The sequence below is a fragment of the Dermochelys coriacea genome, chromosome 15, assembly GCF_009764565.3.
Source record: "Dermochelys coriacea isolate rDerCor1 chromosome 15, rDerCor1.pri.v4, whole genome shotgun sequence".
Classification (NCBI taxonomy): domain Eukaryota; kingdom Metazoa; phylum Chordata; order Testudines; family Dermochelyidae; genus Dermochelys; species Dermochelys coriacea.
The window spans coordinates 20,563,201-20,581,329 of NC_050082.1; the positions used below are offsets into that span (position 1 = coordinate 20,563,201).

Consider the following 18,129-nt stretch of genomic DNA (forward strand, 5'->3'; position numbering starts at 1 on the left):
CAGTCTTAGATTCTGCTTTATCTCCCCTGAAGACATGGTGAAAGTGCAACGAAGAGTTCTGCACTGATTGTCTGAGCCATGAAGGGTTTTGCTATCCCGAAGATAAAGCTCTCCTCCTGTAAAAATGCATGTTACATTGCACTGATACCTCAGTGGGAGAAAATGAGATGTAATTAGCCCAAGCTCTCCAAGTCCCTGATTCTGCTCCCCTTGGAAAACCCCCCACTGATTTCAGTGGCGCACAGAGGCCTCTAGTCCAAAGACATTCAGTGCCAAAGCTGGGCCTGGAACCCAGGAGTCCAGCTTCAACCGGCTCTTCATCACGCTGCCCTTTACCTGCTGATGTCACCCTATGCGCTGGGAAGCTGATATTTGCATAGCTCCGCCCCCACCTCTGCACAGCCCCCATCATACCGGGTGGTCCTGGCTCTTCCCCCCGCCCCCCCCCCCAGCTGTGATTGAGTCAGCAGCGCGGAGCATGCGCAGAGCGGGTTTGGGTGGGACGGTTGCCTTGGCAGCAGGCAGAGGGAGAGGGGGATTTGTGCCGCCGACGGGGTGAGGGGAGGCGGCGCGACCCGTCCGCTGGGCCCCGCCGAGAAGGGAGGAGGCGGCGGGTGCCGCTGCGGCCCGGGCCCCAGGCGTTGCGCGGCGGCGGCGGCGGACGAGTAACGGTGTGAAGGCTGCGGGGATGAGGGACCGGCTGGCTGAGCTGACAGCGGTGAGGGGGCTGGCTCAGGGACAGGGGACCGGACCACAGGCCGGGAGGGGTAGCGGGCGGAGGGGGTGCTGGAGGGGACAAAAAGCCTCGAGTCGGGGACAGCGTGGGGTGGCCGGGGCTCAGCGGGGAGGGCTTGACGGTCAGGGATGGGGACCTTCGCGAGTCTCTCTGCTAAGATCCGCTTAGGCAGCGCCCCAGACACGTCCCTGGAGGCAGCGAGATCGCTGAGCTGCTCCAGGCTCCTTTCCAGCTCCCGTCTCTGGGAGGAGGAGGAGGAGGCGGCGGCGGGATATCCATTCCCGAGAGATGGGGAGACGTTTCGAAAGCTATTGGGCTCCTCGTACAAACTTCAAATCCTGGTGGTTTTTTTTTGGGGGGGGGGGTGAAGACCTTCCCCCATACCCAAATGTTAATATTTGAGTGACGGAGGAAACGGATAATAATTTTTGTGTGCTTGAATGATCTACCGTGAGATAGTAAATGCAAGAGTGAAATGAAGGGCTTTGTCTCTTTTTGTTTGTTTTAAGTTATCCGATTAAGAAATAAGATGTCTAAGTCAACTGTATGTTTTTGTATATATTTACAAAGCGGTAGTTCAGTATGTTTCTATATTCTTTTCCTTCCTCTCGTTCTTATCCTGAAAAGAAGAGAGGGTGGAATTTGGGGAGAATGCCTTTTGTTTGACTTCAGCAGGATATGGCTCGAACAAAATAAGAATGTTTTGAATATATTTCAGAAGGGGAAAAATGGAGAATGCACATCAAATGGAGTTTCTGTAATCAGTCAGGGCTCCAGATGTTTACAGGAGTTCACTTATGCAAAGTTGCTTGCAGGACTGGGTACCAGTTCACTTAAAAATAATATATTATGGAATAGAAAAAAATCAAATATTGAAATTGTGCTTGTAAGTCGAATAAGTAGTCTCTTTCCTCTATTCTCTGTAGGAGTGGGAGGCCTTTTGGAATGCTTATTACAGTAATCTTAACCAGAAAAGATTGTGTGTCAGGTTTGTTACTGTCCTAATGAAAAGTGTATTTTTTTTCAGGTGATTTTCTTCCTCCTCCAGTCTCTCTCTCTCTCTCTCTCTCTCTCTCTTTTTTTTTTAAACTCTAAACCTCTATTCTACAGATTATATGGTGTCAAATTATAATATAGTGCACACTTTTAAAAGGGGGCAGGGAGAGAAGAAAGCAGCAACAATCTGAATTAGATCTGTGATACTTAGCATATTCAAAGTTCAGTCTGACTGGGAATGGGAGACGAAGCAACAATATTGTTTTCATTTAGAACAGAGTTAACTTTGACGTTAATTTAAAAAAAATGCTATCCATTTGTAGTAATTCGTAGGTTAGTATCTAGTAATGCTTCAGACAAAGATATATGAAACAGGTATGGTAATTGTGTAATTATGACTTTAGAGTAAACACTATGTGTAGTAGTAAAATACTTCATACTTGCCTTAATGTATCTCAAGTACAGTCTGTAAAATTCATTTTAAAATCCCGAGGTGCTTGTTATGGATTGACCTGCATACAATTTTTCAGCGTTTCAACACTTATTTTAGTCAGAAGAGCAAAAACCATCGAAACCCAAACTTTATCACTTAAAATGTATAGCTTTACTTTCTGAGACGCATGTAAAACAGAACACGTGCTGGATGATATCATGTAGGCTAAATTAACTTTTAGAGAAAACTTGGACAACCAAGTCGTCACTCTCGCATCTCCCCAAAATTTTCCTCACTGTAATATCACAAATGACAGGTTTTTGCTCATATTAATGAATGTCTTCATCACTACATCAGCTTTTTTGTCAGAGTGAATTTCTGCTTTTTTTCAAGCACAGAAATGATGGGTTTGGCTTGGGGGGGGGGGGTTAAATCTTTATTAATTTGATACAGTTAACAAGTATTTCCCTATTGGTAAGTCTGGTCTCTAGACAAATAAAATTATGGAATTTTTGGATAGGATGGCGACACTAGCTAAAACAGTTCCTAAAGCGGAACAAATGTGAGAAGAGCAACTGCAACATTCAGATACGAGTGTTCATAGTTTTCCCTCATTGTACTGAGGAATACCCATTAGTCACACATGTCCTTCCAGAGGAAAACGGGCCTGGATGCGTTTGTTGTTTTTTGTGGGGGATTATGTCTTATTTCTCTTGTATGGATATTTCCAAATTATTCTTGGCAGTTTTGTAATGTCTGCTCTGTGGATGGTTAAAACTGTGAAAATGATCTCTTTTTGCATCCCAGGAAAGAATTGAACTGCACTGGAGCTCAAGTCCAAAGCTTTGTGTTAAATATCTTTAACCCTATTCCAATTCAGTCTTGGATTCCTTCTACCTGCCCCACCAAAGGAATAGTAATATATTTTAGAAATCTTGTATTTTTATAGTCTGTATTCAAATAACAAGCTCAGAATACACATGCAATATAAAGGCTTAAAATCCAACCAGCATTTAAAAATCTGTTCAATAAAACGTGCAAATCTTTTTCTTTCTATTTTAAAAAGTCACTCTAAAAAGTCTAGATATAAACCTTCTCTTTGTTAAGGAAGCTAAATGTTTGGTGTATTTTTTCTCAATTTGGTGTAAAGCTTACCATCCTATTATCTGTCATGTCTGCTTTGAGCTTTGTTTGCATCATGTTAAATGCATCTTGCCATCTTCATAAACCTATCCTGTGTCTTTTTCTTTATCAGTGTAACTGATGCCTTTGGGAAATACATTTTTATTTATTTATCGTGCTTTAGTTTTAAAATATAAAGGGATTGTAACTTGGTGAACAGAACTGAAGATATTGATAGTTTCTTAATACGATGCATCTTAAATGTACATGAAGCAATTCATGTTAACTAATGACTGGTAAAATATGTGTGGGAGTATGGGGCTGGGGGGAGAGAAGAAATTAACTACAAATCCCTGGAATCTGTGGTAACTGGTAGAATTGCAACAGTGCAAAGAACATGCAAAAGCATTAAACTTGTGGACAGGATTTCTTTGCTTAGAGAAAATAGTTGGGTGGCTTTCTTTGAATTCAGTTTACTTAGTTCCTTTGCATAAATAAAATAGATTCTGTGGAGATGAGTGTTTAAGAACATTTTTAACTACTCGATAATATCAAAACATACAGATAAACCTATTAAACTGTCTGTAGATTGATAAATTGGGAAGTCTTTTATTCAAGAGTCAGTGTAAATAGGTCTCTGTACAGTTTTAACATCACATATTTTAAGACCTTTCCGATCTGTGCATATTGATTGATATCTGGATCAGTGCTCTTTGGAGAATCTGACTCTCAAAGTGTTTCATGTGGGGTGGTTGAAGAAATGCTTTAATTAATGTTAAAATTTGCAGGCAGAAATTGATATTAATGAAAACTTAGAGTTGAGAAATCAAGTATAAATATTAAATATATTTTACAGTCTTACGTTAAGATATACTACGATGTATAATATGTGAGTGATAACACATGTAACATTTTCTATATGTAAACAGAAGTTTATTTAGGTTGCAAAGCCAGGTACTTGAAAGGTAGGAAGTGCCAGTTTTATGGTTGCCTATGCAACCTCTCTTCTGCTCCCTTGTGTGCTTGTCCTATGTACTGAGAGAGGCATAGGTGTTACGATAAAAATAGTTTGTGTTCATGTAATGACTAGCCTGTATATTGCACAAGGTTATTGAATTAAGGTTGGATGGGCAACCACAAATCTAGCACTTTAAATCTTTCTAGTGTTTGATTTTTGCAACCTAAATAGCTTTCTTTTTAATGTAGGTTTTTTGTATGCAAATTTCCTATGCTTTTTAAAGGGGGAAATTTTTTTTTATTTTTGTTTTTAATTGCCTATATATAATAGAACTTTGTATTGTCGCTCCTAGCCCATGTGGTACCACAGAAGGTTAAGGAGAATGGGAGCCATGGCCTTGTGCCTGACAGTGAGGAAACCTAGTTTATCTCTCTTCTTTCCTCTCCCTTCCCCAGCTTATAGTTATTCCAGGAGCTCCCAGGTGATCCTGTGCTTATTTTCCTGCCATTCACCTCTCTGAGATAAAGCAGTTCCTATATGGTAAAAGTTCATATTGGGAATTAAACTGTGTATGAAACAATTCATGTTAATTGATTTAAACATAGTTTGATCCAATTCACTCTCTGTCCAAACTGTTTAACTTACACTAGTCTGAACCAGCCTTAAGCCATGTGTGTGGTGATGTTTTTAATGTTCTAAAATAAAGATTCAGTGAACGGGTCCTAGCCCAGAGTTAAAAGGGCCAACAGCCTCAAGTATTTTTAATGGGAGCAGTGGATCTAGGAAAAATAGACAGAGGACATCATTATCCATGATTGTCAAGCTGGAATTTTACAGGAGTGCTATTTTAATGCACAGCCCTCTTAAAGAAGAGAGAATTAAAAGTGAGCAGTGAGTAACTGATGTGGACACAGTGGCAAAATGAGAACATCCATATGCATGCAATTAAGCACTAGGCCTCAACTTTCATTTAACTTTAACGCTGCGGAGGGGTTGCTACTTGCCATCTCCCATACTCTCCTGTACTAAGCATTTAATGGTTACAGTGCAGGGGTTACAGGGTTCTTTACCATAAAGCCCATAACTAGCATCAGTGTTACAGGGCTCTTAATTATATAATCCATAACTGGGTTAGTCTCCTCTGAATACCCACCAGTACTCTCTCTCTCTGAGGCTTAGCACTCTCCTGCTGCAAAGGGGAAATTTCAGATTTAAATATCTGAAACTGTGAAATTTACTGTTTTTAAAATCTGCTGACCTTGAATTTAACCAAAATGGACCGTGAATTTGGTAGGGCCCTACCTATAACACAGTTATTAATAAATTAGCTTAGTTGCAACCTAACTTCAGCTATAGTCTTTGCACAAGATTTCAATGAGTCTTAACTAAATGGAAAGTTTAAAGATTGTGTATTCCATTATTAAGATCCTTTAGATGCTAACTTTCTTAAATGATCCAGTTTTAACACACAAACTAATTAAACAGGCTTTTTTATAAATTTTCAGAAAATTCATTTTATATTCAGTAAACTTGAGGAGAGTATGCTGTATTTTTCATACTATCAGGTTGAATCCTTGTTTCAAGGGCAAAATGGAACACAACCTCAACCTTAATTATGGAGATAGAGCTAGTGCCTTTATAATAATATGATCTCACCCCTGGATAGAGTTGGTGTTGTAGACAGGCCTCTTTTGTGGAGGGAGGATAACAAAAACTGTAAATTTCTGCTCATTTAATTTGGACATTATAGCTCCCCTTGAACGTGGAAATTGGATTGCTTATGATGCTAGCATAGGCATTGGACTCAGGTGGCTTCTCAGAATTTGTGGGGAGAAAGAACCATAGTAGAAATACAAATATTAACTTTAATTTATCATTTGTGACACTATTACAGTAAAAGCTTTGTTATCCAGCATGTTGGGGGAACGGGGGTGCCAGTTAGTCAAAAATTCGGGTTAACTAACAGTTATACTTACCAATGGAATACCAATTTTCAAAGAATTAGAATACAATAAAATGAATACACTATAAAATAGTATACAGCTACTCACCAATCCAGTAGTAGTAGTACTGCACTGCGAAGTGGTTCGTTTCTTGAAGCACTTAGGTGTACTATATACAAGTAAAGTTTTCTATACAGTAGGTTATTTTATGACACTACATATTACTATGGGCATTACATGGAGTATACCCGATCACTCAAAATACACTTAACAGTAAAACTGTACTGAACATAATTTAATCTTTCTTTTATGATTCAGAAGGCACTTCCGGATCTTGCAGTGCCTCAGGGTCATCTTTGTCAACATCAATTATCACTGTAGATGTAGAAGGTGTAGGAGATTGGGCTGAATCTGTAATGACTCTGACACAACCTGGATGCTGCTTTTTTGAATAAATCCCTGATAGCAGCTTGCTTGTCTTCTGCTTCTTTTGCATAAAAGTACAGTGCAGAAAGTGCAATTGCATAACCTCCTGGGCAATATACTAGTCCCAATTACTAGATTGAAGATTTGTATTGGGAGATCAGAAATGCCAGTTAATAGAGCTTTCTGGTTGATAAAGTGGCAGATAACACAGCTTTTACTATAATGTTTTAGCCCTTATGTTGAATAAGATATTTATCTTTTAACATGCATGATAAAGCAGTGATGGAAAGATATAGTAGATCTTGTTGTCATCAGTGGGTGTAGGCCTCATTGGACACTGTGGTATAATGTTAAAATTGTTTTTTATAGAAAATTTTATAATACACAAACAGCCTTGGATGGGCACAACGAACACATCTGAATTCAATGTAGGATATCAGTTCTGAATGAAGCACCAAAGAACTAAAGGTAGTAGGCAGAGGTTGACACCATTTTCTTCTGTTGGCTAAGGTGCTCTTGGCTTGGACAGAGATTTGGTTGACTAGTTTATGGAGAAGGCAGTTGCATCATTTTTGGTACATGATTTTGTGAGAATAGTTGACATGCCCTCATATCTGGAAATTAGTGAAGTAGGCTGTTATCCTACCTGAGGTGAATGGCCTTCTCAGGTGAAAATATCTTCAGTGCTTATGTCAGTCCATTAGTATCTTTGTAAAATGTGGGTTATGATACAGAAACTGCAACTTTTGGTGTGTGGTTTTGAATCCTAAAGTCTGTAAAATCCACAGTAGGCTTTCTTTTTGGTCTGAGGTATTTTGTGTAAAGGGAAAAAAATACTCTAGCTTTTGAAATTTTGTAGTGGTCAGATGTAGTTTTCCCCAATGTGTCTACTTGTTTATCTTTTAGATTACAAGACCCTTTGTAGCAGAAACTGTGCTCTAAGTGTTTGAAAAGCACTTAGCACATAATGGGTGATATTACACATAAATACATAAGAACATGGAAGAAGTCTATTGGATAGGACAATAAATTTGACAGTAGTGCATAGTGGATCCCTATGATATATCTTCTAGTGCTATGCTTTGTCTGTTTATACATATCTCAAGGAGTCAGGATTTTGCTAATTCCTATGGGAGACTCTTCCATAGTTTTATAATTATATTAGGATTTTTTCCTTACGAAACTTTGTGATTTCATCCTATTATTCTTCGTTTTAATCCATTGTACTATCTACATTTCCTGGGTGTTTACAGCTTTCAAATATAATATCTGAGGAGTTGTCATTTTTTTCCTATCACCAGTTAGCTGTCACTTAGCCAGCCTATCTCATACATATTTAAGGTGTAATATAGACCCAAATCCTGCAAACATTTATGCATATGCTAAACTACTACTGTGAATAGTCTCAGTGAAAACAGGAAAGTTAAGTATGTATGTAAATGTTTGCAGGATTTGGGCCATAGTAACATTTTTCCCAGTGATTTCTAACTTTTTTGGAATGTTTTCTGTTGAGAAAAGGGAAAAGAGAAAAATATTACTACAAAATAAAGTATTTGATTTTTATATTATGATTTTAGCCTGAACACTAAGAATTGTTTAATTGGGAAAATATATTGAAGTGTGACTATACGAGAGAGCTTTTGATGTATAACTATTTCCCCAATAACAGGTTTCAGAGTAGCAGCCATGTTAGTCTGTATTCGCAAAAAAGAAAAGGAGTACTTGTGGCACCTTGGAGACTAACAAATTTATTTGAGCATAAGCTTTCGTGAGCTACAGCTCACTTCATCGGATGAAGTGAGCTGTAGCTCACGAAAGCTTATGCTCAAATAAATTTGTTAGTTTCTAAGGTGCCACAAGTACTCCTTTTATTTATTTCCCCAATGTGTCTGTGTTGCAGCAAAAGTTGTTGCATTTCTACTTGCCCATGAATCATAAGTATGGAGGAGGAAACATTAGTTTGTATTGCTAATGTTGACTGTTTATATTGCTCATTTTGGCTGTTATGGTGAAGATTTAGAATGGAAAGTGTAAATGGAAAGAGGGCAAAGCGGTAGTACTTAGTCATAGCTTTGTTGCTATGCCTATTTAACTAGAAGTAACCAGTTGTTTAATTCTGCTTCAGAACACATCCCTGTGCTTCATTTTATAGGCGTGCTCAAATTAAATACCTTTTTTGTTTTGTTTTACAGTGTAAAAAAAACGAAGATGGAGAGACAACTGTTGTCGAAAAAGATCATTTTATGGAGGATTTCTTCCAGGAGGTAAAATGAAACAAGGGACAGATAATTTTCTCCAACATTTACCAGTTTAAAATATGTGTAATAATAGTCTTGGTAATGGTTTTTCTCTTATTATTCAACTTTTTTAAAAAAGCGTTTTTAATACCATATTCTGTAAATTATTTCTGTTTCCTTCTGATCCAAAATAAACTAAGCCTTACCTTTTGTTATATCAACCAGCTTTGTCAGTTCAGGAGGCAAAAGTTGAGGCATCATGATATAAAGAAAATGTGGATTATATAAAAATAATACTGCAGAAATTATAGTGTGTAACCATGATGGCTAAAATCACTATACAAAACCAAACAAATAGCAAAACTGAGAGTACTATTTGCCAATATATTGTAAGACTTCCTACTAAAATCACTCTAGCACAACTTCCCTCTAGGAATGTAAACTAGAAACATAGCTTCGTTCTCACAGTCTTACTTTAGTGTATAGTGTCAAACACGTATACCTAGCAGGTACTTCAGGTAGATCATATAACTGAGAGAAGCTTTGCATTGTTATAAATGGATGGAAGCTCTCATGTGGTAGTTAGGTATTTGATTTATTTTAAAAAGTGCTGCTCTGTGCTAGAGGAAAAAGGTTGTAGTAAAAATGTGAACAGATACTACAGAGCAAGAGATCTTTCAGCAAGAAAATCATATGTATGTTCAGGATTATATTTTAATCATGTTCAAAGAAATTGCATAATATATGGGGGGAAGTTACTTTTTTTCAAAATTAACTTAATTCATGCTTAACTGGGGAAGAAGGTTAAATTTTACAATTCTAGATTCTAAGGACCTCACCCCTTCTTGTCACCTGTCTAAATGGGCCATCTTGATTATCACTACAAAAGGTTTTTTTTCTCCTGCTGATAATAGTTCATCTTAATTAGCCTCTTATAGTTTGTATGGCAACTTCCACCTTCTCTGTATGTGTGTATAATTATATCTTCTTACTATATGTTCCATTCTATGGAACATTATGTTCTATCCGATGAAATGGGCTGTAGCCCACGAAAGCTTATGCTCTAATAAATTTGTTAGTCTCTAAGGTGCCAAAAGTACTCCTGTTCTTTTTGCAGATGCAGACTAACATGGCTGCTACTCTGAAACCTATCTTAATGCACTAACTTATTAAAACAACAAATGTAACCAAAAAGAGCAAGATTTTATGGTCTCCAATAGGCTTAGCCTTAAATTTATGCCTAATTACAAAAACAAGTACCTTAGCTAAATTATTTTAATTCAGAAAAATGTGGAACAATGAAATGAAGTTCTCAAAAATGAAAGAATAATTACCACCTTCTTTAGCAATGTTATATTAGCATCCAAACCTAAATAGTTATAAAAGAAAAATGAAATTAAACAAATGAAACAAACACATAGCAACTACAAAAGAAAGGCAGCAAGCCAACTCTTCAAGGATCTTGCTTTTTATTATCACTTTTTTCTTTATCAGCTTCAACTGCTTCATCTATATCAGGGGTCTCAAACTCAGTTTACCTTAGGGCCAGTGCCAATCCTCAAATCCTCCCAGCGGGCCAATAATGTTACTGAAGATGGTGTTATACCACCTCTCAGCCCGTTTCCCACCCTTTTCCGTTGCTCCCTTGACCTTATGCTGCCCCAGCTGACTCTGCCCAGCGACTAGTGATGCTGCTTCCATGGCTGACTCTGCCCAGGAGTCAGAATAGTAGCCGTGTTAGTCTGTAAAATAAATATCTGTATGAGTTTTTTCATGAAGTTGATAGATTTCCACTCCATACGGCTAAATTCAGTGCCTTGCATAATGACAGGTTTCAGAGTAGCAGCCATGTTAGTCTCTAAGTTGCCACAAGTACTCCTTTTCTTTCTGCCCAGGAACTAATGATGCTGCCTCCATGGCTGACTCTGCCCGGCAACTAGTGATGGTATCTGTCCCTCTCCGCAGCCAATGGGAGCTGTGGGGGGCTGTGCCTGCAGCAGACAGCTGGCAGTATGGCTGCCTGGGTCTCTCCTTCACAGCTCAGCGGGCAACAGCAGGGTTAGGGAACTGCTTGCAGGGAGCCGAGCTACCCAAGGTGAATGACACGTTGCCGCATGCAACCCCTGGGAGGGTCCCAGGAGCAGCAGGATGGAGCAATGTTGGAGGGAGGGGCATGTGAATCTCTCCTTCACCCCCCTCTCCCTTCGGCTGGCAGCCATGAGGTCCAGATGAAATAATTTTTTAAAAACTTTCTGTGGGCCGCAGTGGGGAGGTTCTTGGGCCGCAGATGGCCTGTTGGCCAGCACTTGGAGACCCCTGGTTTAAAACATGCTTAAGGTTAAGGATATGTTTGAGTGCTGATCTGAATAGGAAAGATTTTCTGAACTGGTGTCTCAAACAGTTCCTCAGGCTAAGTCAACTGACAACTAAGTCCCTGAGGTTTCCATGACTTTAAGGTACACTGTAAAAGAGAGATCTTTGAAATAGTCAGTCTATTCTCAATACAAAAATTCCAACCCAAAATACATAAGTCAAATTTGTTTGGTAGAAACTTCAAAGTAACTTCCTTTACTATATCTTGCCTTCGGTTTCAGGTATGTAGGAATTTTGATGCCGGAAGTGACAAAGTATCCTGTTTTAAGCAATTACTAATGCCAGATGCTTCAGAGGAATATTGTGCAATATTGGTGTGGGGGGTTTGGAAAGATTCTTCCTGACCCTACCTACTGATCTTAATGTTATGCATATAGTTTTTTTAAATCTTAAATTATTTATATTATCTGTGTTAAAATACTGACAGAACCTGGTCTATATTTGAAAAAAGGGATTTCCCTTCCCTATATTGGGAAACCATAATTGGATGTACCTTCAGTCTGGGAAAGACACAAATCATGATTGATTGCTGCTTAGATGTAGAAGGTTCTTTGCATTTTCTCATGGGCTGCATTGTTGGCCCATCTTCATTTATTCCTGGTATTCAAATCTGAATAACTTTGGTTTGTAATGAAAGAATCTACAATACTGATATTTTTCTTTTGACCTCCATATGGTTTTACGGTATGGCATTCCCTTCCTTTTGACAATCCTAATGACTAGTTATCCTTTCACTCCTTTGATTCTAAGCATTTCTGATGCATTTCTTCTTCCTAATCTGTTGGTAGTAAATTTTTTCTTGCATCTTCATTGCCACATTTTTCTTTCCCTGTAGGTTGAGGAACTCAGAAACAGTATAGCAAAAATAGCACAAAATGTGGAAGAAGTTAAGAAGAAACACAGCATTATCTTGTCTGCATCAAATCCTGAAGACAGTAAGTATTTTACTTTTTTAGACATTTTAATATGTATGGATAGTGATCCTGAATGAGTACTCTTAATGGCTATGCAGCCATATTAATTGAGAATAGAACTTTTAAGTAGGAGTGAATATTGCAAAATTTATGAAATGTGGTACTTTTTTTATGCCTCAGATATAAAATAAATTGAAAACGCCCATTTCAGCTTTAAGATCACATTTAAAAGAAGGAATGTCTTCAAAACATTGTTTCCATAATACTCCAAGAAGTCAGTCTAAAACTTAACCTGATCAATTTCTAAAAATAATAACTCAAAGACATCTCTTTTCTGTCTGAAAGTGCCTCACATCTCAAGTAAACGACACGTTGTTGGAATTGTGAGACTGATTTCCTTCCTCCATTTTCCAATAATGAGAACCTACTGTTCCACTCAAGCTACTTTACTGTTCCGCAGTAATGGTGAAGTCCCAGATCAGGAGCACCAACTTGGGAAGTAGTAGCCCTCAGTTTAGAGACAAAGGTGCACTTCCAAAACAAAGAATGTTGTCTCCAGTGAAAGCTGCCCACTACCTTGACCTCATCTATCAAAGGAACACATTTACCAGGTATATTGAAGGTGGGCCATAGGGAAAGAGATATTTGTGATGCTGAGAGCAAAACAAACCACAGAATAAAACTTAAATAATATTGTAAATACAAGTCCTCATTATCTAGAGGATAGCAAGACTACTAAAATTATATACTTTTGGATGTGAGTAGAAGAGTTTATAAGCTAATTTCTTTCCATTCACTAGTGGGCTTTTTCTACCAACTGGTATTCTGTTCTAAATTTTCTTTTGGTCACAGTTCTGTTTTTCCCCCTTTCTTTGTTTTGAAATGAATTAGTATGAATTCATGATGGGGGGGGGGGGAAAGGGTTTTATTTAAATATAGATTTTTTTTTTTAAATTCAAACTTGATGGGGAAAGACTCTGTTCACATCATAGCATGTAATGAATCTTCAAAACTGGTTGCTGCTAAATAACTGTTTAAACCTCCTCATATTGGTTTTCTAAGAAGCCAGTAATCACAATGATATTTACTCCATTGTTCTGGAACCAGTACAGATACATAGCTCAGAGGCAGCCCTTACCCCCAAAGAACTTGAACTCTAATTTAAGGCGAGAGGCAACAAATGGGTTTGAACAAACTCTTGGAATGTTTGGAGGCAGGAGGATGCAGGAAACAGTGATAGGTGCACATAATTACATAAACTGGCAATATACATGGTTGGCAGGCTTCAAGATAAAGACTTTTTAGAAGTTATGTAAATAAGATGGACACAGTTTTTGGATCATACTGAGTTGTATTTGACTTAAGAATCAAGGTGGGGGATGGGTGCAAAGCTACATTTAAGAGGTGGCAGGGGCCTGAATTAACTCCAGGTTGAATTTAGAACAGTCCCACGGTTGCTCTAAGTTGCATCCAGCTGCATTGTCTCCCTTGATGGCCATTCTGGCAGCTGGGGATCACTGAAGCCCTCTCGCCACACTCCTTATTCCAATGGCTGTAGGAGTGATATAGGGTTGAATATGCCACTTGAGGATTTACTCTATACTGGGAGAATCCTTAGTTGGCCTCTTAAACCAGCTTTACAGCCCCTTTGCACTGTCAGTAGCCCAAATGGGTCTTAAGAGACCTGATGATCAGCTCAAAATATTCATATTGGTAATCCCTATCTTAAATTTGTTTTTGAAGCTTCCTTTGGTAAAGTTTGTAACACTCTCTCTTTTTAATGGACAAAAGGATCAAATATACATAATTTCAGTATCACTGCCTATATGCATGTTTTGCATTTGAAGTTGTGTACACAAACTACTTTTCAGTGGTGAAGAATTACTGTTTTGCCCATTTGTGAATCCTTAATCTTTTAAAACTTTGTTTTCAACCTGAATATTTACAGTAACATCTCTGTATTTATTGCAAAGAATATTATACTGCATAAGACACTGCTTTCATTTGAATGGTACTGATAACATTTACTTTCACTCAATGTTTCTCTCATACACTTACTGTAATTATTGAAGTGTTATTAATAGCTAGCTACTGTTTTCACATGCAGGAGTCAATGTGCAGTCATTGGTGAGAAATAGCCTGTATAATATAAAATTGCCTTCAGAATCAGTGGAAGATGCTGACGTAGAACAAGCTTTGAGAAACTAGTTAAAACTGTAATACTGCATATTTTTTAAAAAGCTGCTTAGTTACAACACAGTTGCCTAAAACATCACTTTTATGCATTCTAGATTTAAAAAAAAAACCCCTCACTTTTCACCCCTTTTTGCAAGTTCAGCATTATTGACCAGAGTTTCCAAAGTGCCTAAGTGACTTAGCACAAGTCTTGCAACTTTCAGTGAGGCTTGTGCTCTCAAATAATTTAGGCTCCTTTGAAAATCTCACCCTTAAATGTCTCTAATGGTATTAATCATAGGCTAATTATAGCTGCCTGTGCTTAGATTCACTGTAGAGGCTTAGCTAAATCTCTCCTAATTAGACTGTATACAATATTCTCAAGTGAAAAATGGGCAGTGCCTGGTACAATGATGTGATTAGGGGGAAAACAATGAATCAGTGATAGATGGAAGATAGAATGAACTATTTATAAGGAAAAAAACTATTTGAAAATTTCCCTTAATTAAAAACTCAGTGCACTTTAAGTTGTTGAACTTTAAATTTGGACCAAAAAGTAAATCCTACTTTTTTTTTTAAAGTAACCTTCTTAATGAACTAGATTTGAATTGCTGTGACTTGATTTGGTTAGCGAGTTTACTTGTAAAGTTTCCCAAGCTTAAAGACCTGCCATGACAAACATAAACATAAAAAACACTAACCTGCTCCTAATGTGAAATCACATAGGCCCTTTAAAAAATAATGAAACTTAGAGAAGGACTTCGAATTTGGACATCCAGGATCCTTCTTTGTGTGCCTTCCATTGAATCTCAATGCTGTGACATTACAAGTTTGAGCATACATAGCCCTCAGCTTTCTTGCTTGTGAAATTACTATTTGAGTGATCAGTCTCATTTAAAACAAAATTTATCTAAATGTTTATCAGCAATACAATTTATTTCTATTGTTCGTTTGCCTTGTTTAAAATAATTTTACTTAAGATTATTTTCCCATTTATCAGCACAAGCAACATTCTATGAGAACTCAAAATATCCTTACTCATATGTGGACATTAATAGATTTAACCTCCTATAAATGTAACTTTGCCATAATATTAGTATTTTGTTTAGTTGATATATGCACTAATCTTGTCATACCAAAGGAATCTTTGCTTTTCTGTGTCTGCCTATGCCAACTGAATGTACTATGTCTGTAAAAATTCACAAAGGGTTTGTGTTTCCCTTTGATTTTTCCCACAAACTGGTGGTTATCAGCAGCAGTGAATTTGCACAAATGCTGGAGCAATGATACAAAACTTACCTAAAATTTTCACTGTTGATGCAGATTTAGCGCTTGATTCACCTCTGCACTTCTCTTGTTTTAATCTGGAGTGACTTCACTGCTTTTATGGCAATGTAACTTCACTAAAACTGGAGTAATGCAGCGGTGACTCAGGCCCACAGCACATAGTTGATGACAGCAAGAAGAAAGCAGAAAACTTGGTGGGTGGGGAATAAAACTGGTTACTGTTACAGGAGGAGATGCAACAAATAATTGCAAGATACACATTGGCTACTTCAGGGCCACAGCTGCTGGGTGAGAGTGGCTGTTTCTGTAAGATGGTGACCCTGTACTGAAAAGAGTTAGTAGGGACCAGGAAGTCACCAAGGAAAGCAGTCTTGGGTAAGGGACTGCTTTAATTTTGTTCCAATAACATTGCAGCTATAGAAGATGGAAAAATAATTTTAAGTTAAAAATAAAAGCTAACTGGAATTTACTTGAGCCACAAGTGCATGACAGAATCAAGAGTTCATATATACTGGCCTGTGGTGAAGCTGCTGTGTGAAAGAAGTATGTTTCACTTTTTTTATGATGTCGGTAACATTTAGAAAAGCTGTGTGTTATGCCTGGAGGAAATGGGAAACTAAAGGAAGGAAGTATGTGGAGAAAGCTGTATAGTTTCAGTGAAATAGTTTCCAAAAACACACAATAGTTTGCTCTAAGAGGAATGTTTTTAAATTACCTTTTTTCCCCCCTGTGTGAAAGACATGAGTTTAAATTTCAAATGTAAGATGAGTGAGGGGAGGAGGGAAAGAAGAATGAGAAACTCAAGTTTGTGGGGGTTTAGCACAGGGTGGTGTCTCACTTACATTGTATAAGTACCTGTTTTTTTTTAATCTTAAGAGCAGAATTTGTTGGATGGGTTTTAATCTTTAGCTCTGCATATGTATTGTTTATTTAGGATAAAAAGTTTTTGTTTTTTGTTTTTTAATTTAAGATGTTACTGAACATTTCCAGAAATTTCTTCTGACTACTTGCAACCTGAAACATCAGTTAATTACTGTCTCATCAGACTTGAACCTAGTTCTCCAGAAGAGAAATATGTTTATGGCCAACTTTTATATACTTATGGAAATTACAGTACTCGGTACAACTAAAACTTATTAAATTAAATTACACAGTAAAAGACTAGTAGCTAGCTTTATTATTTGAAAATAGTGAACAACATCACACACTATCTGGTGTTTATCTGCATGTTTACTTTCTGTCTTTTGTTTTATTAAATTTGTCTTAGAATTATGCAGGAAACATATTTTGCTTCTTTATTATGAATTCAAATGAAGCTTCACATGGGGTACTACAAATTATATTATATATTACAAATAAGGTCTGTCTTCTGTTATGGGAATATATACAAAAATATATATCACTTACAGTTGATAGAAATTTAAGTTGCATGTGCACCTGGTATAAACTTCATGAGGTTGGAGAATTCCTTGTGTTTTCTTCTGATTTGTTTTCACTAGGTTTTCTCCAAACACTCTTGTTTTTTGTTTTTAAAAAAAGTCTTTATACAACATAATTTTCTAATACTTTCCCTCTCCCTCCTTGGGTGCCTCTGAGGGACATCTCCTAAGGAAATATAAATGTTATACAACCATCGCAATTATTCAGTGTCAACTATATCTTTCTAAAGACTTTTTGTTTTGTAAGATTCCTTATCTTCTAGGTCCTCATTTTCTAGATCATCTACATCTGGAGCTGGGCTAAATGTTTTTGACGAATAGTTAGAATTGGACAGGCCAAAAAAGAATATTTAAGAGCAGCTCACTAAAAAATCAAAGCCTAACCGTAACAATTAAGTACATTAAAAATAGGAAGCCGCCAAATAACAAGTGGGGCCCCTGGATGATTCAAGTGCTAAAGGAGCACTCAAAGAAGATAAGCCCCTTGCAGAGAAGCTAAATTAGTTCTTTGATTTGGCCTTCACTGCAGAGGATGTGAGGGAGATTCTCTCATCTGAACCATTCTTTTTAAGTGACAAATCTGAGGAACTGCCCCAAATTGAGGTGTCAGTGGAGAAAGTTTTGGAACAAATTAATAAATTAAACAGTAATAAGTCACCAGGACCAGATGGTCTACACCCAAGAGTACTGAAGGAACTCGCATATGAAATTGCAGAACCACTAGCTCGTATGTAACCTATCGCTTAAATCAGCTTCTGTACCAGTTGACTACAAGATAGCTAATGTGACAAGTAATTTTTTTAAAAGGCTCCAGAGGCAATCTGGGTAATTACAGTCTGGTTAGACTAATTTGAGTAGCAGGCAAATTAGTTGAAACTATAGTAAAAAACAGAACCATCAGATACATAGATGAACATGATATGATGGATAAGAGTCAGCACAGCTTTTGTAAAGGGAAATCGTGCCTCACCAATCTATTCATCTTCTTTGAAGGGTTAACAAACATATGGACATGTGTGGTCCAGTAAATATAGTGTACTTGGACTTTTCAGAAAGCCTTTGACAAGGTCCCTTAAGGCTCTTAAGCAGA

General features: G+C 37.5%; 1 protein-coding gene across 5 annotated transcripts in view; it reads left to right on the forward strand.

Annotated features, from left to right (window-relative positions):
* The first annotated feature begins 483 nt into the window (after positions 1-483).
* Positions 484-18,129, forward strand: part of STX2 (syntaxin 2) — a 74,753-nt gene continuing 57,107 nt past the window's right edge. The window contains exons 1-4 of one of the 5 annotated variants that reach the window (XM_043497955.1): positions 691-718; positions 6,984-7,082; positions 8,807-8,878; positions 12,060-12,159. In XM_043497955.1, coding sequence (XP_043353890.1) covers positions 8,858-8,878; positions 12,060-12,159 — 121 coding nt within the window. In that variant the 5' untranslated portion in view covers positions 691-718; positions 6,984-7,082; positions 8,807-8,857. Of the gene's footprint in view, positions 719-6,983; positions 7,083-8,806; positions 8,879-12,059; positions 12,160-18,129 lie in introns of all 5 variants that reach the window. The other 4 variants (XM_043497954.1, XM_043497956.1, XM_038373981.2 and 1 more) reach the window with 4 other exon arrangements.